The sequence below is a fragment of the Solanum stenotomum genome, chromosome 6, assembly GCF_019186545.1.
Source record: "Solanum stenotomum isolate F172 chromosome 6, ASM1918654v1, whole genome shotgun sequence".
Classification (NCBI taxonomy): domain Eukaryota; kingdom Viridiplantae; phylum Streptophyta; class Magnoliopsida; order Solanales; family Solanaceae; genus Solanum; species Solanum stenotomum.
Window position 1 is genome coordinate 53,212,101 of NC_064287.1, and position 24,354 is coordinate 53,236,454.

Below are 24,354 nucleotides of genomic sequence, written 5' to 3' on the forward strand. Positions count from 1 at the left end.
GTGCTAATACGAGTCGATGATAAAAATCAATATATTTGGATGAAAGAAAATATACCTATTTGAAATAGGAACACACACATAGGTAATAGAAAAATACTTAGAAGTATATTACAATAAGAATAATTGAATGAAGGGTTTTTTTCCTTCCAAGAATAACCTATTTGTATGGCTACTTTTGTTAGTAAGTCCACTTTAAATTTACACACCAAAGGATGTTGCAGAGGTGCATAACATCAGAAATCATCAACATTTCATATTAAATAGCTATTATATTACTACAAATAACATAGCATATTCAAGAATCACTTGCCATTACATAACCAAAACACCAGTGTTGGGACAGTCTGGTGCTCAACGCATTCCGCTATTATGTAGAGTCCGTGGAAGGACTGTACCACTAGAGGGTGTAATGTAGACAAACTACCCTAACACAAACATCAAGGATTGATTCCACAGCTCGAACTCGTGATCAATCCTAGCAACATTGAATCCTAAATACTTAGCAAAACAGTTAACTATCAAGTAGTTGGAAAAGGATTGAAACCACTTTGGACCATATCTTCTAAAGGACCAAAGAGTGGTTTCGGGAGATTGTTCCATTCATACCAATCCCAACCAGCACATTTCTCAGGTTCAAGTGTTTCAGGCTTCTGGTTAACATCAGCAGGGACTGCTCTGATGAATACGCAAACGGTGTGAACTTTCTCTGAGATGACATTGTTAGTCACCGTTAGATACTCGGTTTTATCAATTATCAATCCTGTTTCCTCCTTCACCTCCCGCGTTGCGCACTCTTCAAAACTTTCCCCTGTAACAAATTCATGATCAATGTAAATAGACGCGTTCAACATGTTTTGAGCCTCGCTTCAGAGCTTAAACGCACTTTAAGCACGCCTTTAACAACACTGGACAACTATTGCCTCAAAATCATGAGGCTTCTATCAAATCAAAGTTGCAGCAGCATCAGTTAGGCTAGGATATGAACATGATTACTTATTTGATCATATTGCTGAACTCAAATATGAATATATACATATTGTGTTATCAAATATGTCTTGAATTAAACAAAACCAAATACTCCCTCCGTTTCAATTTGTTTGTCTTACATTCCTTTTCAGTCGGTTTAAAAAAGAATGTCTTTTTTCTTTTTTTCTGACAACTCATTAGTTCTAACTTTCTACGTAGCATGTTTAAGACAACACAATTAGATGACGTTTTGGTACATTCTACATTTCTTTAATTAAACACCACAAGATTCAAAAGTCTTTTTTACTATCTTAAACTTCGTGTCAAAGTCAAAATCAGAAAAACAAACTGCCAACGCTTGTGATAAGCAACAACTAGAGGACATTCAACGTATGCATACTTTCTAGGTGAAATAGGCAGCTATCACTCCCTCGGTCCCAATTTACGTGACACAACTAAAATTTTGAAATTCAAACTTCTAAACTTAGATTGTGAATTCAAACATAGAAGTTTTAAGTTTTTGAAATAAAATCAAGTATATATTTGGAAACAACGTAAAATGTACTATAAATCACACTAATTAACCACAAAAGTTATATTGCAATCTTGCAAGATATTTTTCCAAAAAAAGGTGATTGTTTAAGTTTTTGCAAAAAAATAAGTTTTTTCATACTCCAATTTTTCTTCTTTTCAGTTTAATAATCTAGAAAAAAATCACTATAAATTTTTTTTTTTCTTTTTGAAAAGGTAACTTGTATTATAAACACAGGAATACTCGGGATGTATTTCAGTAATACTTACAATCAGAAATACAAAAGTGTTTCTGTTTTCCTATGAACTCCTTAAGGACTCTAACATACTAGTGATATCCTCATCTTCATGAGGATATTCATGTTACACCAAAAATAGAAAAGAGCTAAACATTTCAGCTTCATCTTCTCCATAGCAAAGAAATCATATCATAAATCATACCTAATATATGAATTTAAGCTTCGATAAACAACGGGAAGATATTTTAAGGTACTCACCGAACTCCAGATGGCCGCCGGGAAGTGCAAAGGTGCTATGGCCGACGGCGGAGAGGCGTTTCCCCAACAGAACTTTACTTCCATTCAAAAGGAACACCGCTACGCCAACTTTTGGCATCGGAGATGATGGTGGCGTTGTGGTGGCCGGTGTTTGCTGAACGCCGTTTTCCATTTCTCCGGCACCGGAATAAATTTAACGGGAAGGCGGAGATTGCGTGTGGAGTATTCCCACTTGAAAATTTTGTAATTGGGTCCCGCCACTAGTAAACTAGGTTCAATAGTAAGAAGCTCTTGGGCTTTTTTAGACAGACCAGCCCATTCAAACTTGTGTGGATGGGAGGTTTGCACAAATAGACTATGTTGTGTCATTATTTAAATTTTAACCTCATTTAAATTATTCGTATAACCTAAATACACAACTTATTTTACCATATTCTTAAAAAAATCCTATCATTTGAAAAAATTACAGAAATCTCTACTCTCTACTATTCTCGGATTCATCACTTTACACGATGTATCAATCAGATACATCACTTTACGCGATGTATCGGTCGAATACATCACTTTACGCGATGTTATCGAGATTTTGAATGATGTATACGAACCGATACGTGATGTATTGAGATGTTGAGCGATGTATCCGAAATCGAGACTGAATGTATCGGGACGGTTTGAGATGTATCCGGATTCCATCAAATATAAGGGATTTTTGTAATTTGGAAAAGAGTAGAGATAGGATATAATTAGCTTTTAACACTACGAGATTTATGTAAAATCCCCAAAAAAGAAACTTTTGGATCATCTTACGGTCATAACGGATCGTCATAAGTTCGAATGCTGGATACAACTAAAATAAAGAAAAAGATGTTCGATGGCATGTGCAAGCCTTGAGCACGATATTTGTTAAGTATTTTCTTGCCTCTTTAAAATCTATTGACTCAATTAAAATAAATCGTAATTAGGATATCATCTAAATATAATTTACTAACAAATTTAAGAAACAATCGATGGATGTACTTAACCATTTAGGAAATTTACATTCTTTATTCCTCATAATTTGGGAACTTTAAGTAGTGAAAAATAAAATAAAAAGGGATAGCAAATAGGGGATGGAGGAAGAAGATTGTAAATGGCCTTGATATAACTATATACCATTCAATATTATTACATGAACTTTCACTGAATAATGAAGTTTATTGTTTATAATTAACCGTCAATCCAGTAAACGTGTTATAAAATTCAGTGATACATTCCGAATTCATAAATTTTAAATTCTAACTGCGACTTGCTCTGCTGTTATAACTTCAAGATAGGGTACTACGGTGCGTTTACATCTTTCACCTGAATTGCAGCGTGTGACTGTTGGAGGGGAGCGTATACAATTGCCATACACCTTCTCGTTGCATACAGTCACTGTTTTTTGTATTGAACGAAAGGCTAAATGTTGTGGTGCTGCTATTTTAATTAGAAAAAAAACATTGATTATTATTTTTCGAAATCAAACAAAACAACACTTTTCTATTTCTAAAAAGTAAATTATAAGTTTCTCATTAGACGTTTTATGACAAGTTTTATAATCATAATTCACAAATATCTCATCATATGATTCGTACTCATGACCACAAAGTATTAGAAATCATCAAAAAAAAGTTCTTTAAACATTGTGTCTAATCAAATATCTTTACGTAAATTAAAAAGGGTCCCTATATTTTGTGCCGGTCTTTAATGGTTGTCCCTAGAGGTAAAAAAAAAATAGTAAGATATAAATTTATATTTTTACATAGTAATAGTATATAAATTATGTTTTGTGCTCTTAAATAACTTTTATCATGTTATAAATGCAAAAATTAAAATTCAACTTATTTAAATGATAAAAAATAAAAATAGACTCATTTGAAAGAAAAATCATGCAATTAAATGAAAACAAGACTACACATATGCATGAACTAATTTGCCACACATATTAATATATAGTAGTTCGCATGAGGGGTTGCAAAGTTTTAAAAATTAAAATATTCGATTCTCAAATTTTGAATTGTGACATGTAAATTGAGAAAGGGTTCAAACAAAAATTTACCAGGCGGTGGTTGGGTAGTTGCTGATCCAGCTAGTTTAGGTCGGTGAGGTAGTGATGGTATTTTACTATTTCCCGGACCTGTTATTAAAATAGAGTTTATATATATTATGATATCATAATAATCAATTTATCCCGAATATAAATAATTTGATTGTATAAATACATACAGATAAATGCTTTATACAGATGACGATAAGACTTTCCAATCAGTAGCTGGGCTAGGGCTTATTCTGATTCACTTGCTATGGCATTCGTAGCATCAATTCCTTGCATCCGTCCTATTAATAAGGTAATAAGGCTCTGCCCACTCAGAGTGGATAGACTTTCGCCGGTAGTTTCGAGAGCTAAGCCAATTCGTTTCTAGTTTTGTAGGAGGCCATAACATCAAAAATCAGGAGAATCTTCCTAATCTTTGACTTTGAAGTGGGAATGGTCACAAATAGAGAGAAAAAAGAAGAATATGTTAAAGGTTTCCCGATTGAATACGAAGTTTAACATCCTGAACGAGGAATTTAAATTCAATTCAAACAAAGAACAAGCACTTTTGGGTAGAAAATTGTTTTTTTTGTTTTGGGGGGGGGGGGGGGGGGGGGNGGGATAGTGGTACTACCTTCTTGTCTTTGAATTTTCTTCCCTATTGGTCAAATTGATAAATAAAAAGTTAATTTTTTAATCTGTCCAAATTTGGTATCCACTTTATTTCAATAGCCTTATTATTTATACTTTTATAATCTGTTTGATCAAATTTGGAAAATTATTTATTTTAAAAAGTTTTTTATTGAAAGTGTTTGTTAATTTTATATATATATAAATATAATAGCAATTTGTATTAGACTAATTAATTTAAAAAGACCTGATCTAGAGTAATAGTTTATGCTTGACTATATTCTCAAAAGTGTATTTGGAAAAAATTAAATTCGTGCTATACATGACTTATTTAAGGAAAAAATGCTTTTCGTAGGCATTTTTTCATATTGAAAATTGAATCTCGATACCTCAAATTAAAAGTAAAACCCTTTACAATAAACGGAATAAGAAAACAAGAATAAAGCAAAAAAGGAAATGAAAAAGAAAATTGTTATAAAATGTTACATAACAATATTTCTATTACTTTCATCTTCTAAATCTCTTGCCTTATTTTGCTTTAGTTTAAAAAAAAACATGTTTATTAGTCTAAATTAAATGTCATCATACTAATTAGAATTCTCAACATGGTATATCTTAAACTAATGTATTTCTATCTCTTGCCTTATTTTGCTTTAGTTTTAAAAAAAACATGTTTATTAGTCCAAATTAAATGTCATCGTACTAATTAGAATTCTCAATTTGGTATATCTTAAACTAATGAATTTATTTACTTCCTTCAACTGAATTAAGGGGGGGGGGGGGGGGGGNTTAAAATACATTAAAGTGAAGGGATAAATATATAATTTTTTAAAAAGAGTTTTATTTATGCGAATAGGTCGATTGGAAAAATCAAACTCTCCACCTTATAATAGAAATGATCTTTATGCTTTTATCAATAAAAAAGAATTATTATTCTATAAACAATAAATAACTATTTTTTCTAATTATCATATTTAATATATCAATTAGAAAAGCAAAGAGATAAAACCTGATAATATTCTTCGAGAGGCCCTTGTTGACGATAGACAAAAAATTAATACAAACCATATCAAAGTGAATGCTTTGTAATTCATGGTTTCAAAAAGCTATGGAGGAAGAGAGAAATAATATGTTGTGTTTTTTCGTTTAATCAATAATAATCTTATATAAAAATTTCCTCAAGAAAAAAATAAATAATTCAAACGTGTTGACTAAATCCTTTAGGTAGTAGAAAATTCCCACTTCGTTTATAACCCACTTTATGGTTCTTGACTTTTGAAGTCTTCCTTGGACTAAACATTTATGACACTTCAGTTTTTGTTTTTTCATTTACGGTTCAGTATCTATATTAAAGTTTGACTGATTCAAATTTGTATTGGGTAGGCTGCCTCATTCGGAAAAAAACACTTTTTATAAAAAAAAAGTTAATATCTAAAATTCAAAATCAAAACATATGATTAAGAAAGAAACAACCTCATTCGCTGCACCGCAACATTCATGACACTTTGGTCTACTCTTTAAGTCTTCTTATGCTGATATGTTGAACTAGTCATCAGTCAATTAGCTTCTTTTTTTTTTTTGCAAGAACATGTAGAATATATCAAGGTAAAGTGATTTTATAATTTATTTGGCCAAATTTTAGAAATCAATAACGTTTTTTCTTTCTATTTTTTTTTTACTTAGTTTAGAGAGTTGAGTTTTTTTTTTAAAAAGGCGAAATGGTATGATGGACCTTTATACTTGTATGCGTTTGTATTCTGAACCCTCTTACTTTATATTTTGTCAATTGAATCCTTAAACTTATTAAAAAACAATATTTGAAACCCCTCTAACCATTGACCAAACCTATGTGACATAAATATTGTTGAATTGGAAAAATGTGTAAATGCACTCACTTCCAAATGCGTCAATACACTATTTTCTATTTAAATTTATTTTTTTTGGAAAACAATATTTTTTTTAATTAAAAAAATTATTTTTTCATTAACCCTCTCCCACCCTACCCCACCCCACCCGTCCCCACTCCAATTTCTCTTCTTCTCCACCACTCTTCCCACCCATAACCCTAAACTTTCTTCTCTTATTCTCCAACAAAATCACCCACATCCATTTTCTTTTATTTTCTTCGAAATCACCCATCATATACTTTTTTTCCTTCTCCTTCTTCTTCAACCCACTCTCCTCTTTGCAACAAATCAAACCCTTGCCTAATTTCTTTTTTCTCTTCCACCGAAAGGTTAGTGTGGATGTCAATCACGACAGTTTGGATCGTGACAATCATATTCATAAAACATAAAATAATAAAAATTATTATTTTATTGACAAATAATTAAAAAAAAAGTACTCCTAAGTCCTATGGAGTCTTCATGACAGTTGATTTGGTCAACTTATAGCGGTCTTCTCAAGTTGTGTAGTTTAGCTCCAGTTATATTACAATTGGGCCCACAAAGATACAATTGTTTCCGATTTTCGCAGCTAACAATCATTCTTGTTATCGGAGATTTTATAATAACAAAACTCAGATCTTTCCATCTTCGTCTATTTAGTTCAAGACTATATTAATGTGCTCGTTTGTGAGCTATACTAATTTTGTAGAGTAATGGCTCGCATCGGCATGTCTTGTACTTGTTCATATATGTGACATTTTCATATTTCAAAATGCAAATAAGTTTTTTTTTTTTAAAATATATATTTTTAAAAATATTTTAAATTATAGATTATTTGATATATAGTATATTTTATATAATTCAAAAATATAAATTCATTTCAAATAATTTAAATTTTTCATATTCAAATTCACATAATTTGAAACAAAGGAGTATCAATTTTTGCATTTTAATTCCTTTTTTGCGTTATATTTGATACAACTGAAATTCCTACTCTCTTTTGTTATTATATTAATATAGCTAAATTAAATATGTATATTAAAACTAATAATAAAGTAGATGAGGTACGATATTATGAATATATTGAATTGATTCTAGTATTTTTAGTACAAAGTGCGTGTGAGTGTGTATATATATATATATATATATATATAATCTATGATTTCAAAAGTTCAACATGTTCAACGAAAAGAATAAAAAGAACCTAAAAATTGAATTCGTCAAGTTTTTTTTAACTCAACTTCACCGTCAAGATACATTCTCCAAAAATAAAGGGTTGTTTGTCTTGAATTGAATACGTCTGGTAGAGTCTTATAAAATTTCGATATCTATGTAATATTTTGAAATACTTGCTCTGTCATTAAAAAAAAAAAAATACTCATTTTTTTATTTACCCACCTCATAAAGTAAAACATCAAGTAGGAGAGTGTTTAACTATTTTATTCTTATTTATATTGTAAAATATAGTCTTTCTTCATTGAATATATTTACTTTATTTATATGTCATAATTAAAGTCTTTATAGTCTTTAAGAACAAGTACAATTAAAAACAATTAACCTGAGGAAAAAAATAAATTTATTTTAAACTTCTAAAATAACAAATATTTTAAATAAATACAACAAGTATTTTGAGACAGAAGAGTATAAAAAGGACCATTCACAATAGAAAAAATTGAAATATTTTGTGTTGTATCCTCTTTTGAGAGAATTTAATGAAATAAAATGTACCCATCCAGTACATAGTGGAGTTCTAAAGTTTATAAACCATCTAATTAATTAATTAATTAATTATCTAAAACATTGATAATAATAATACTACATAATTTATTGATCATTTTAACATATGTTATAATTCTTGCACAGATCCCTGTTTACTTGACGACGTATGCAATTTTCTAATTCTTGTCGATTCATTCCACTGCATGCCGTTGAGGTTGCTGCAAAATAACAAGTTAACAATTATAATAATATATTTTTTGTTGATAGTAGGGTTCAAACCCACAACTCTAGCGTGAAAAACATTTCCACGACCTTTTTTAGCCATTGAACTGTCAATCAGTTTTGTTAGGGGGTTCACAAGGTAGTATAGTCAATATATATATATATATATTTATTTATTTATTTATTTAATTTTCTAATACAAATACAGAGTCAACGAACCCCCACTTAATTCCGTCCCTGCTCATATATGATATATCTTCTCACAAAAACAATTACTTATAAAATCTTGAGATTTTTAATTAGTAAGTTTTATATTTAAATTAATATGTATATATATATATATTTTTTTTAAGAATATTCCACTAAGGTCCCGTCCCGTCCTGTCCTTTCAGTTATTGGAGAGCCATACGAAAAGAATGAGACTATAAATGCGTGAATTCATATTTAGTCGGATTTTAATATAAACACGAGATATCGAGTGAAAAATCGAAAAAAAATTAGATAGATATTGGAGAGAATTTTACCAGGGGGTGGGTGTATAACAGCAGGTGGTGGGTGTTGATCAGTTGCTGAATGATCATCTGGTTTAGAGGAATGAGGTCGCATTGGAATACCAACATACTCTATTATCATAGAAAATTAAATTAAATTCAATCATATAAAATTAATTTATCTAACTTGATAAGTAATTTAAATTTATTATATAGATTCTCGAAATATTGAAAAGCTTTCCTAAATTTTCGGAATGAAAAAATTATCAATGTTTTTCTCACTAATTCAATTAAAATATTTATAAAAATAGCACTGAATATTTCTTGGTGAGAAATTATTAAGTTGTGCAGAAATTCATATTGATATAATATGGTTATAAAATAATAATTTTGATACTTTAAATAGTTAAGGAGGATAATAAGACCCATGTATAGAATAAATATATAGTTAATTATTCTCAATTATAAAACAAGAAAATAGATTTTATCATAACACATAGCTAATTGAATAATTCAATACTTAAGAATTTATTAAATTTATAAATATCATAATAAAAAGAATCAAAATTGTACATATAATTTGAATTAAAGATTAAATATATTTAATCAGAAATCACAACGATAAAAATAACAAAGCTTATATTTTAAACAAGCTAAAAAATTGAGATGGGAGAAGTTTACCAGGTGGTATTGCTGGTGAGCTAGCATCATTATAATCATTATTATTATTATCCTGATAATCACCATTATCATCATCAGCCATAATAGCCCTACGTGCTGTAACAAAGAAAATTTATGTTATAAATATATAATTTTTTTCATTTTAATTTATGTGACTTGATTTAAAGTATTAGGAAGTCAAACTAAACATAGAAATAAAAAAAAATATATCCAATGTAAGTTTAGTGTAATCTCATAAAGTAGGGTTTGATGATGGTTGTTGACACCAAATTTTGTCCCTCCTTTCTTCTAATTTATTTCGTTGAGCTTCTAAGTTGCTAATAAGTCAAATACTTTATAATTCGCTATTATTTTCCATTTTTCTCCACTGCTATCTTAATTATCTATACTACTTTAACTTTTATTATTTTTATGATTATCATCTTTGTATTATCATTTCACTATTTTAAAATTATATATTTTATTTTCGACATTACTATTATTACTTTATTGTCGTCTTCTTTAAAATAGATTGTCGTTACTTTATTTCAAGTTTCGTCCTTACTAAAATTTTTATATAATGTATTTATACTAGTTAGAAGCTCAAAAGAATTGATATAAGAAAGAAAAGGACCATAAAATTGGGCCTAATCGAATTCTAATCGGACCAAATATTCAGCCCGGGTTTTTATGTCAAATCTGTCCAAAATAGGCCCAAATTCGCTAGCCCATTTAAAATATATCAGAAAATCTTCAACCCTAATATTATTCTAAACTCATCAGCCACACTTCTCTCCAAAACGTCACTTTCTCCTTTTCCATTTACGTGCAAAGCTCCATTTAGCTTTCAACATGGACATATTTTGGTTTCTCTATTTTGGTGAAACTCTTCTCACTCTTTGTATTTTTTTTTCAACATCTTTCTCTATCAAGGCAACTTTTTCTCTTTGAGCACTCAAAAGATTTCAAATCCTTAGCCTATTATGAAATATGTAGACCTGGAATACAGAGAGATTTCAGCATCTCTTTGGCTTTATTTTGGATTATTGTGAATGGTCATTTTGAATTCAAACAGCCATGTTCAAACTCCCGCTCAAACATATCTTAATCTGAGTTTTGGCCTATAAATACATCTCAAACGCTCAGCCAAAAGGACCTTTGAACATTTGGAAATTTTTCACCTTTCTCAAAGGCCAGAACACTTGCAAGAACACGCACAAAAAGTCTTAGTTGCCTAGCTTCGAAATACTTTCATACGTGTTTTAGTTTTAGCAAAGGTTGTTCATCCTTGCTCATCTTGAAATACTAGATCGACAACGCCCTCAGTTCACTGCCCCACAAACAGTCAGTCTCTCCTAAACTCGAAACTATTATGTGAATATTTTGTTAAAGCGAAAATCATGATTCAAGATCTCTTATTCGGTTTAAGTTTATGCCCTTGTGATTAAAATGTTTTGAGTTTATGTAGTTCATCGTATGTATCTTTCTATTTGAGTATGTTGAGTTTTACTTAGTAGTTTTACTTCTGAATTATAAATTATTCAGTTGTTTATCACTGTTTTGTTTGGAAGCATCTCTGACTAAATCTGTATGTATTTTCATAAAATTTGTTTTCATCTCGTTTGCTGCGTTTTCGTTTAAATATTTATGAAATTTGGTTCACAAAATTTATTAGGCTACGTGTTTGAATTTCTCATTAAACACACTGTTTTGGTCCTTTCTTTCAACTCCCATATTAATGAGCAAGATGTGATATTTTATTCAATGATAAACGAAATTTTTGTTACAGTAAAACTTATGTTGTGTTTAATACTTATTCTTGGAGTTAAAAATTATTTTGTTACTATCAAACTTTGCTTAATTGCTAATATATGTTTAACCATTATGTGACCTCATTGTCTACCATAAATACATGTTGAATATTGATTGAGGTCTAGTTTTTATTGCATTTTGTAAATTTTTTTGTTGTTATTAAAAGATAAATCATTGTTCTAACTCCTTCATTCTCCTTTTTCTTTGTTTGCATGAAAATCGGAGTCGAAGAGTCTCACTTTAAGACTCGATGCTATCGCAAGACTCGAAGCGTGTATTAAATCTTCACTTGTGTCTCTCGCTGCTCCCTAGAAACACATCCAGACAGAAATGAAGAGGGATGTGCCAAAACGGCAAATCCCGAAATGTCATTCCTTTACCNACCCACCCCCTACCACTCCCCCACCCCCCAAAAAAAATTTAAGTTTGTTATTAAAAAATATTTTCAATTTCAAAAATTATTTTCTACTCTGGTAAAAATAAAAGATATTTCTCAAAAATATTTTTCATTCATAAATCAAATACTAAAAATATTTTCTACTCACCAACCAAACATGAGAAAATAAGTTAAAAATCAACTTATTTCCAAAAACATTTTCTAGGAAAACATTTTCCTTTCATACCAAACACACCCTAAGGTAAAATTCAAGTAGGACCATGAGGTTGTTTGTAAATCTACATCTTACATAAAATAATACATCATTTGGTTGGCAATATGTATAAAATAATATTTGTATTAAGTTATGGAAAAAAAATGTATTTTCTTATGCGATGGGATGTGGAATAAGAATTGTGTGTTGGCAAATGAGGGGATTTAAATTAATATTTAAAGACAAATATAATCTTTTGATAATGTTATTTTAGGTTGATAAAATAGGAACATTTTGATGGATATGATATAGTGAGTCATTAGTGGTATATAAGAGGCTTTATACATTGGGTAATTTATAGAAATCTCATTAGTTTAGGGGCTAATTACTTAGATTCATGCTAGTTTGCAATATTATGAGTCTTATCAAATTTTGTTCTTCGGATACATATATCTGGTTCATCCAGATGGTTAAAATTAGGTGTAATTTGTTTTAGATACAATGTATCCAAGTGACTCTCTCACTCGCCTCTCGTATCTCGCTCGCTACTCTCCTCTCTCCTTATATCTGATATTCCAAATATATATATCTGATGTGATTTGTATATATATGAGAATCTTACTTGCGTCTCTCCTTCTCTTACCCAACTCAATACATGAGCATAGGGCTTAAACTCAATAGACATTAAATATTGGTGATTCGAATTGAATGATTGTAGTTATATTACATGGAGCTAATTGTCCATTGGACATTATTTGGTTTAGCTATTGTTCTTACTCTTGTGGGAAGGATAAGTCCGTATTTTTTTTCTTCAGCTGAGCAACTATCATAAATAGCCTTTAATTTTTTATATCTCACGTAAATAGGAGTAAAGTTTGTGTATAACCAATCCTGTTCAGATCTTACTCGTGGGATTTGACAAGATTTGTTAACTGAAGTCGGTAATATGTGGTTGGAATATATAAAATAGGATTAACTAAAACTTGTGTTATTAATATTTTGTCAAGCGCATTAAAACTTTCAATTAATTAATTAAAATGTGTGCTGTCGGTCCCACTAATTGAATGATTCAACATTAAATAATTTGTTAAACTCACAACCGGATGGATAAAAAATGTGCAATACCATTAAATTGAAGGCTAAACATGCTTATACCAAAAATCACAAGGTCCTAAATCAAAATTTACCAATTAATTGAAGGACTAAAAGTGCTAAATATCCTTAATTAACATAAGTATTAATTCCTTATTAATTACAAAGTGCAAGCATAATTCAACTTAATTAACATAAGTATTCTTTAATGGGAAGAGTGCACATGCTGAACTATTTAGAATCACTGTAGCTGGTACAATGTATACGATATGGCAGGAAATGAGCAATCGAGTCTTTTAGACCAAAAAAAGAAATTTTTCGATTCTCTTAAGGCAAATTATTCAGATGGTGGTGATGCGAGATAATTTTAAGGTCAAGTTAGCTAGTTGCACCACGAAACTTAATTACGATCCTTGAACTATAACTCTTGTATAGTTGCTTAGCTGCTGATATGTTGAGACTATGTCCATCCAACAACCAGATACTCGGTTCATAAATTCCCTACTTTGATATATATAAAATGTCTTTATTAAAAAAAATAAAAATTGTCCAACTCAAACAACATATATAATTATACATAAATATAATATAAAGTTCTTGCTCAATATAACTTTTTTGTTACTCAATCTCTGTTCATGCTCCAGGAGCTGCAAACATGTAAAGAAGAAATGGTGTAAATAATGGATCTGTAATCTTGAAAAAAAACATAAATTATATAAATCGTTAGTGTAAATAATTTTTAGGTATAATACATAAATAAATATATAAAGTTGATTACAGTTGTCAGTTGATAAGTAAACACTTTAAACTTTGACAGTGTACATTTGGACACCTTTGTTAGTGACTCCTTGTGCAAGGCATATTCACTCTGATAAATGAAGTATTTTATTTACCCAAAAAAAGTGTATGAGAAATATTTTTGAGAAAATATATAACAAAAACACCCTTTAGAAATTTGATCAAATACTAATTGGCCAAAACAAACAGCTCCTCACAAAAAATGCTTGTTCAAAAATAATTTGTTTTTACAAAAAAAATATGTTCAAAATAAATTTATTTTAAAAGTTAGGTCAAACAGATTAAATTATGTATATTAAAGTAAAACCAACAAAGATTACAATCTCTCATCACACTATGTTCTTTGCAATTTGAAATATATAACCCTTCCAGCTCTTCCAAAATTTAATGGGTTGGGCCACTAGATATGTCAACTAATCAATCCGTGAAGTAACATACACAACAACTTAATTTTTTTTTCCTTTAACCTTTGCATATAATAAACTATATCAAATAAACTGAGACAAATAAAATAATATATTTTGTGTAAAACTTTACCAGATGACGATATTGAATCTGGGGATTGAATTTCTAGTATCTGAGGATCGATAAAGTAGAGGGAACTACATGGTGGATACGATTCTTCTTGAGATTTATAGCCATTGCAACTATTACCTACATTCAAAGAGGAATTAAGTTATACATCGCAAGTTTTTAAGTAGGACACATTTTTTAAAAATATTTAGTATGTATATTCAAAGTTTGAGGACATAAATGTTAGTTGAGGTCAAGTTAAAGAGCATGTTAATATATTATGCCTTTCTAGAAGCTAGAAAAATCATCCAATTTGATTAATTTATCTGAAACACATAAAAGAGTCAAATCTCAAAATAGATAGTATTAGATCTTAAATACGAGCTACTACGTATTATTGCAAATACTTTTCACTTTATTTGTAACTTTTTAAGTTGAAGATGAAGCTATGTTTAATTTTAATTTTTATAAATAATATTTAGCTTGTTTTATTATACTTTTCCTACAAAACAAAAAATGATTTAAACATGAAATATAATTTAAATGAAGTCATTTTTATAAAAAAAAAATTTAGTATAAAATAAGAAATTAATGGTACAATTACATTACGAATGATGAAGTCAGAATTTTCATTAATATAAAGAAATAGACACACGAAATAAGAAGTCAATGCAGGCTTAACATCTTCTATATATACATAAAAAGTAACAAGTTAAACTATATATAAAAAATATAATTTTCTACTAAAAACCCCCCCTCGATTTTATCTAGCTTCGTCCCTATATAACATTACAATAAAGGGATTAATACTACACCTGTCAATCTTCTAGAGGTTGCTGAGAATAGACAGAGGATTATGACAAAAAAAAGCTAAGAATAATGCTTTGTGATTCATGGAGATCAAATTGGAGCAAAAAGGAATTAATTTTATTATCTTATATGAGGTGATTATATTTTAATCAATAAGCTTATATGCTAGTCCTTTTATAATATTTCTCAAGGGATCATTGATAAGGAATTTATAAATGTGTGGACCCTTTATTGTTGGAAAAAAAAAATCTATGACCAAAAAAAAAAGAAAAAAAAATCACTTCCATTTTTCCTTTTCGAGGGCTTGACTCTTGGGCTAACATTTATAGGAAACTTACGCATTCTTCGGCTAATTAGTTTATCAATATGATCAAAGTATTTAGTATTTATATATTTTTGTTGTATATGTACTACATATATTATATAAATTAGATGACTGAATGACATTTGATTATAATTTTCTGAACATTTGATTTATAATATTTTAGTTGGTCAAGTCCTCTCAAGTTGATGACCATGATGTTTTCAGTCTTGAGTAAGCTTGCTTCGTTAAAATTTTTAAAATTAACTTATTTTGAAAAGTATTTATTTTTGGTGAGAAGTTATATTTGTGTTTGGCTAATCATTTACAAAAACACTTTTCAGTAGCAAATCAACCGAGCTATTAAAATCTTTGTATGTTAAGAAATGGAACTTGTGTCTGACTCAAATGATCTTTAATAGTGATAGATTAATTGCCGCTAAATATGTACTTTTAAAGGCAATTATTAACACTTTTTGTAAATGTCCCTAAAGCTTATAGTGACATTTAATCGAATGGCGATTAACTTATGTCAGTAAAAGTTTTAGCTTTCTTTATTAATGTGCATATTTATTGCTGCTAAAGATTATTTTTATGATTTTTTTAATTTTTTTTCATAGGGCTTGAATTGGATTGACATAAATGATACTTCATATGGTCCACTTTTCATGTGCTAAGTTTTTTCCAAGTCGAGAAGTAGCTAATTTATTTTTATTATATATAGAATAGTCTCACCAGTCCGTAGATTAGTCTATACGCGCATAAAATGTTCACATCAATTTTAATAATTTATCATAGTTAAATAATAAATTAAGGTAATGTATGTAATTGACTATTTGTGAAGATATATGACATATATTTATTAGATGATATAAGTAAATTTTATCTACTAAATTTTGTATGGACTTTATTTGCCATGATATTAATTAAATGTGCTGAATTTTGCAATCTGAAAAGTTTAAAAGATCAGGCATGATGGTAATAAAGCACGTGCTAATACGAGTCGATGATAAAAATCAATATATTTGGATGAAAGAAAATATACCTATTTGAAATAGGAACACACACATAGGTAATAGAAAAATACTTAGAAGTATATTACAATAAGAATAATTGAATGAAGGGTTTTTTTCCTTCCAAGAATAACCTATTTGTATGGCTACTTTTGTTAGTAAGTCCACTTTAAATTTACACACCAAAGGATATTGCAGAGGTGCATAACATCAGAAATCATCAACATTTCATATTAAATAGCTATTATATTACTACAAATAACATAGCATATTCAAGAATCACTTGCCATTACATAACCAAAACACCAGTGTTGGTACAGTCTGGTGCTCAAAGCATTCCGCTATTATGTAGAGTCCGTGGAAGGACTGTACCACTAGAGGGTGTAATTTAGACAAACTACTCTAACACAAACATCAAGGATTGATTCCACCGCTCGAACTAGTGATCAATCCTAGCAACATCGAATCCTAAATACTTAGCAGAACAGTTAACTATCAAGTAGTTGGAAAAGGATTGAAGCCACTTTGGACTATATCTTCTAAAGGGCCAAAGAGTGGTTTAGGGAGATTGTTCCATTCATACCAATCCCAACCAGCACATTTATCAGGTTCAAGTGTTTCAGGCTTCTGGTTAATATCAGCAGGGACTGCTCTGATGAATACGCAAACGGTGTGAACTTTCTCTGAGATGACATTGTTAGTCACTGTTAGATACTCGGTTTTATCAATTATCAATCCTGTTTCCTCCTTCACCTCCCTCATTGCGCACTCTTCAAAACTTTCCCCTGTAACAAATACATGATCAATGTAAATAGGCGTATTCAACATGTTTTGAGCCTCATTTCAGAGCTTAAAAACACGCCTTTAACAACACTGGGCAACTATTGCCTCAACCTCTTATTCAGAACCATAGGCTTCTAGGCTATGAACATGATTACTTATTTGATCCTTTTGCTGAACTCAACTATGAATATATTGTGTTTTCAAATATGTCTTGAATTAAACAAAACCAAGTAATCCTTCCGTTTCAATTTATTTGTCTGACTTTCCTTTTTTGTTAGTTTAAAAAGGGATGTCTTTTTTCTTTCCAGACAACTCTTTAGTTCTAACTTTATATGTAGCATGTTTAAGACAACACGATTAAATGACGTTTTGGTACATTCTACATTTCTTTAATGAAACACCACAAGATTCAAAAGTCTTCTTTACTGTAATGACCCGAAAAATCATTTTTAGAAATTATCATAAAAATTATCATTTTACCCCTCCCGATAGTTGCCTGAGTCAATTGTGATCAGTCGGTGAAGTTGAATTTTTGAGTTATTTGTTTAGTACGATAAATAATTAATTTTAGTTGGTGGCTATTGGGCCAAATCTGATTTTTTTTATTTAAGACCCTATACCACTTAACCCATATATTAAATTTAAGTAGAAAGGGTTTAACAGATAATACATAATACCACGAAGGTTCAGGCAAGAACCGCTGGGCACGAAATCACGACATTAATACTCTTAAATTCAAAGTGAAGGTTACCAATTTGTATGTCAGGTTATTGTTTGGAGTTGTAAATTCAATACAGTGTTAACTTGATATTATGGGGAGAGGTTGAATTGAATTGTCCAATCATTGGTGGAAGAAGACGTAGTGATTAAAACATTGCAAAGAGGTTAGTTTTCTTTCAAAATTATTGTTGCAGTGCGATACTCATTCTGTAAATTAGTCTCGTTGAATTTTATATTTTTGGTTATCACATTATGATTTAAATTTTTGATATATTAAAATAGGTAATTAAATATTAGGTATACTATGTTATATAAATACCATTAGATTTATAATATTGGAGAATGAAAACTTAGCCCTAGGCTTGAAGCTTGGAAAATATGATAGTTGGAATATTAATTGGTATCAAGTTACTTTAGTATATCAAGTTACTTTAGTAACTTGATTATAGTATTGGGTGAGTTTTTGGGTCTAGGTTAGACCTATAGTAACATGTATATTGTTAGTTTTGAAATCTTATTGTGGTTAATTATTTGACTAGATTGCTTTGAGTTGGAAGTTCAACGAAAAGGGAAGGCTCCCGGAGTGATTGTTCGATTATTTGAGGCAAGTGGATTTCTAAACCCTTGTTAAGTGTATGGAATTCATGTATTTCCTTGTAATATGTGTTTAGGGTAATGAGGCTTGGCGATGGGTTGACTTGTCCACATTGATTAATTCTAATGATGAGAAAGGGATAATAAAAGGCAATGTGATCAATTGTTTGTGTGATGTGTTGAGAATTGTTTGAAAGGCTTGTTGAGTCATTGTTGATGTTGTATCCTGATTGTGTTGTTGTGAATTGTGCAATGTTATGAAAATGGTCATCTCTTCATTATTTGTGTGAACATGTCATTTGCATTGTTCTGAGACATGATTGTGACAAGTGTTATGTGCATTGAGAAAGAATAAGAAAATAAAGAGGATGTACCATTTCGGGGGACGTATCGCGCACCGCGATGGATACTATATTTCGAGGGACGTGTCGCGCGCCGCGACGGATACTATATTTTGAGGGACGTGTCGCGCGCCGCGACGGATACTATATTTCAAAAGACATATCGCGCGCCGCGATGGGTGCATGGACAAATATGTCCCCCGTGGGTCCCGAACTGAGAGACAGCGGGTGTGTATCATTAGGTCAGACATGCATCACTATACTTAACATTGCATTTCATTGCATTACACTTCTTTATTATTGGTGAACTTGATCTTGTGTGTTGCTGATCTTGCGAGTGCATTTCTATGAAACTTGCGACTGATGAATATTGGGCTTATTATTGAAGATATGCAATTGTTAGAGTGTTGTTGTTGAGGATATGAAATTGTTAGAGTGTTGTGTTGAGCTATGTGCTTTGTAAACTGTGAACTATTATATTGGGCTGGTACTAAGCAGGTTGTAGTTGTGGAGGTGGTAATTGATAAATATTGAGCTTGTTGTTCAGAATATAGATTGTCAGAATGTTGTTGTTGAGATATGTGCTTGTAAATTGTGAACTGTTAGGTTGGGCTGGTTTTATACAGATTGTAGTTGTGAAGGTTCGGTTAGGGTGTAAGGAGTACTTGTATTCTATCCCCTTAGCTCGTGTTTAGAGGTTTACTTGCTGAGTACCGTGTGGTTTGGTACTCACCCCTTGCTTCTACAAATTTTTGTAGGTTATGAGCCTGGATTTTTGTGGTACTTGCCATTCTCTTCTTTTCCAAGGATTCTGGGAGATTTGTGAGGTAGTTGTTTGTCTTCTCAGCGATCCTTCTTACTCCTGTTTATAATCTTGTTCTACTCTAGAAACAATGTCATATGAGACTTGTATTTTTCTTCTGATTCAATTGTAATATTTTAGAGGCTTGTACACGTGACAACCAGATTTTGGGGGTATATTTGAGTTTATTATAAAAATTTCCGCATTTTATTGTAATGGTTGAGTTTTAGGCTGACTTGTCTTGGAGGGTTAAGACGAGTGCCATCACGTCCATTTTTGGGTCGTGACAAAATGGTATCAGAGCCCCAGGTTCATAGGTCTCACGTGTGTACAAGCCGAGTCTAAGTGGTATCTCGAGGATCGGTATGGAGACGTCTGTACTTATCTTCGAGAGGCTATAGTGACTATTAGGAAAAATCTTCACTTTTTGAATCTCTATTGTGCAATCTTTGTCTTTTCTGATTGATATCACTTCATTCCACTCTCTCTTTGTATTATGTGATGACTCGTGCGTAGTTCTTCATGTAAGTATTTGGTGTGTTGTATATGTCTTGGATGTTAGATTTGTTACATACGTGAAAGTGATAGACTTATGAAAATGATATGTGGTCAAATATAGAATGTTAAGCGACTCGAAGGGGTTGAGTTAGGTGATGACTTAACGAAGCATTTTGAGGATATCTGAACGATGAGGTTGAACAATGGTTTGAGGGACTTCATGAATGACTTATATTTTTCAAGTTAGTTACCTAGCAGAAGGAATAGCATTTGGGTGGTATAGGCAATATCTCTAGTGGTTCGATAATTGGAAGTGGAATAATTAAAATGATGGCTAGATAATGAATATTATAACTTTGGAAGCTACCGTTAATAAAGTTGTATAGGTATGAGTTGTTCAGTTTATGATGAGAATGATGTTGCGTTAATCGAGATCAGAATCTCTACTACAATTTTATAGATTGAGTGTACATCAAAGAGGTCATGATACAATTACTACAACTGTATTGATGTCTACTAGTTCGAGTTATAAAGTGTGTTACTTCTGCTATCGACCTGATCTCTGATAGAGTGCATATCGCTTTGGATGAGAGACAGAACAAATTTGGTAATGTATTGGAGTTACTTGATAGGCAGAAATTTGTGGGCTATTTGAGTTCAATCTTCTCGGTAGGTATAATGTGTTCTAGTGGTGGATGTAATAGACTTTCACGATGTGGTACTAATGGTATATAAAAAACGGCTATGTCGATTGTTAAGTGCAAATACTAACTACTAAATGAGTTATCTATTGTATCACATGCTCATATAATAAGATTTGGTGTTGGATTCATATTTGAGAAATCAACTAGTTTGTTAGTACGGATGGATGGGCTAAACATTATTTATAAGGAAGTTTTTAGTGGTGGATCTTTGGTATGATATTGATGTGTTTAGGTTGTGAAATGTATCTTGAGAATTTTGAATGAGTGGTGATTTTATCGTAAGATCCATGGATGTGGATTGATATTAGGATGACAACCTTATTGGTAAAGAAAGTCCCAACGAGTATATTTACGTGAAGGTAATTCAAATTTTAGTAAGAAAGTGTGTATAAAATTGAGTGAGTCCTTTGGATTTGATTGGTATAACTAGGTTTAAGGTGTCATGTCAATGAAAAAATTGACTTCGTTGTGATGTCAAAGGCTAACTGAGCATAATGGTAATAAGAGTTCGTGATGAATTGTGATTAGGATGCAACTACATGATAAAGATTGTTGGTTAAATGGATTTTGTATTGTAATGACGTCTTGTGAGTATCTAATGTTATGGTTTGCTGATATTTGATGAGTAACGTGGTTGTATGGAAAGTTATAGGAGGTGCTGAGACACCACTCAAATAGAATTTAATAAACCAGAGTCACAAATGAAAAGAATTAGTGGGATGTATTTTAATCATTGGAAATAGGCAATCGAGAACAATGATATTTACTCTAATTGCAAGGACAAAGATTATCTTTAGAGAGTTGAGAATCGGGTTCAGAGATATGTAGTTCTATATATTTTGCTCTTATTATGGTAATAGTGTCACGGGTTCATCAGATTGGTTAAAAACAATTAGGTAAGATTTGAGAAAGAAGTTTACACATGTTTGACTCGAGTGTGGTGATAAGTTCTTTTACGGTTTTGAGTTTGGTAACTGGTACAGTTGAATTTTAGCGAAAAATACGATAAGGTCGATGGAGAGGCGATCAATGATAAGCTAAGATACGTGAATTCAGAAAAAAAAAATCAAGGTATAAGCTAATGTTGTTAGTGTTACATGGTTGGGATAAAAAAATATTCAAGTTTTTCATGGTGAGTTTATGTTCGTGATAGTATGTTTTGTCAAGGTGTAGATTGGTAAGGTAAGAAATGATCGATCACATTGAATATTGAGCATTTGGAAGGACTTGTATATGTTTAAGTCATAAAGTGTGTTATTTTGATTTTTAAAGGACGTAAGAAAAGGTTTCATCCAAAGTTTTTATTTTGAGGATAAGGTAAAAATGTCAGGCGTTGTTGGCCAAAGAAAAAGATTGGTGAGCGAGTCAACAGAAGGAACAAGAGTCTGGTGTATTAAAGGGTTCAAGATATTTAGAATTTTGTGTCATGGGAAGAATTTAAGAAAAGTGAAGGAATAAGATCTCTTGTATAAACCCTTGGTTTGTAGTTGAATGATTTATTGATTTTGCCTATGAGGTTAGATATGACTATGAGATGTGAACTAGTTCGGTATAGACTTACTAGAAAGTTATCATCGACTTTTCTAAGGATTGAGTTTTGGTTGGGTGACAAGCAACTATGTGTGGAAGATTCTAGGTGGCTATGTCGAGCTAGATTGTTCAAATTATGATAGGTAACTTATTGATGTTCAACGGCGTGGACCTATAATTATTCATTGGTTATTGAGGATTTTAAGGGAATTGAAACTACTATTTTTATGAGACAACATAAACTGTTATGATGTGTTACATAGACATTTGATAGTGAGTAGAGGTTATGAGCTTATAGTATATAGAATTATTGGAGTGACCGGGGATTTCTTTGAGTTTTGGCATGAGGTACATGATGGAATGAATAGTAGTTGAAAATGGTAAGTGAAAGTCGCGTGAAGTTGTCATTGGGTGTGATTCAATTATTGTACCTCGATGAAAAAGTATTTTTAAATTTGAAATTTGTATTATCAGTCTTGGGTGTGACCCGTATTTGTCATGAAATGGTTTAATGGAAAGATAGAGAGCCCATAGTCGAAAATTTTTAGAGCTACAATGTGTTTGCTAAGAAGATTTTTTTACTAATGACAATTTGAGAGTAAGGTAAATAATTGGTGTGGTTATGATGTTTGTTGATATAAGAGTGTTGGCTTCAGTGGAATACTGTGAGAAGCATGTAGGGTTGATGAATCGAGTATTTGTAATATTGTAATGGGAATCAGACTAATTGATTGTAGTGGCTAAAAATCAAAGAGATGGAATCATATGAATGGAAATGTTTAATATAGGCGCTATGGAGGGAGTACATTATGTTATGAAAATGGTCATCTCTTCATTATTTGTGTGAACATGTCATTTGCATTGTTCTGAGACATGGTTATGACAAGTGTTATGTGCATTGAGAAAGAATAAGAAAATAAAGAGGATGTACCATTTCGAGGGACGTATCGCGCGCCGCGATGGATACTATATTTCGAGGGACGTGTCGCGCGCCGCTACGGATACTATATTTCGAGGGACGTATTATGCGCCGCGATGGTTACTATTATCGAGGGTCGTATCGCGCGCTGCGATGGATGCATGGACAGATATGTCCCCCATGGGTCCCGGACTGAGAGACAGCGAGTGTGTATCAATAGGTCAGACATGTATCCCTATACTTAACATTGCATTACACTTCTTTATTATTGGTGAACTTGATCTTGTGTGTTGCTGATCTTGCGAGTGCCTTTCTATGAAATTTGTGACTGATGAATATTGGGCTTATTGTTGAAGATATGCAATTGTTAGAGTGTTGTTGTTGAGGATATGAAACTATTGTTATTGTTGAGGATATGAAATTGTTAGAGTGTTGTGTTGAGCTATGTGCTTTGTAAACTGTGAACTATTATATTGGGCTGGTACTAAGCAGGTTGTAGTTGTGGAGGTGGTAATTGATAAATATTGAGCTTGTTGTTCAGAATATAGATTGTCAGAATGTTGTTGTTGAGATATGTGCTTGTAAATTGTGAACTGTTAGGTTGGGCTGGTTTTATACAAATTGTAGTTGTGAAGGTTCGATTGGGGTGTAAGGAGTACTTGTATTCTATCCCCTTAGCTCGTGTTTAGAGGTTTACTTGCTGAGTACCGTGTGGTTTGGTACTCACCCCTTGCTTCTACAAATTTTTGTAGGTTATGAGTCTGGATTTTTGTAGTACTTGTCATTCTCTTCTTTTCCAAGGATTCTGGGAGATTTGTGAGGTAGTTGTTTGTTTTCTCAGCGATCCTTTTTACTCTTGTTTATGATCTTATTCTACTC

General features: G+C 31.2%; 1 protein-coding gene and 1 long non-coding RNA gene across 9 annotated transcripts in view; both read right to left on the bottom strand.

Moving 5' to 3' along the window:
* Nucleotides 1-24,354, bottom strand: part of LOC125868181 (nudix hydrolase 1) — a 54,261-nt gene that overhangs the window by 8,731 nt on the left and 21,176 nt on the right. Inside the window, exons 2-3 of one of the 8 annotated variants that reach the window (XM_049548805.1) lie at nucleotides 17,338-17,369; nucleotides 250-776 (exon numbers count right to left, since the gene is read on the bottom strand). The exons of 1 other annotated variant lie outside the window; for it this stretch is intronic. In XM_049548805.1, the coding sequence (XP_049404762.1) occupies nucleotides 519-776; nucleotides 17,338-17,369 (290 nt within the window). In that variant the 3' untranslated portion in view covers nucleotides 250-518. Of the gene's footprint in view, nucleotides 1-249; nucleotides 809-1,994; nucleotides 2,210-8,393; nucleotides 8,501-9,028; nucleotides 9,128-17,337; nucleotides 17,370-24,354 lie in introns of those variants that run through there. 6 more of the 8 variants (XM_049548801.1, XM_049548806.1, XM_049548803.1 and 3 more) reach the window with 6 other exon arrangements.
* LOC125868183 (uncharacterized) lies at nucleotides 13,723-15,399 on the bottom strand. The gene is made up of 3 exons (XR_007446714.1): nucleotides 15,276-15,399; nucleotides 14,485-14,601; nucleotides 13,723-13,796 (listed from the first exon to the last, which is right to left on the bottom strand). It is a non-coding gene; the product is annotated as an uncharacterized LOC125868183 (long non-coding RNA).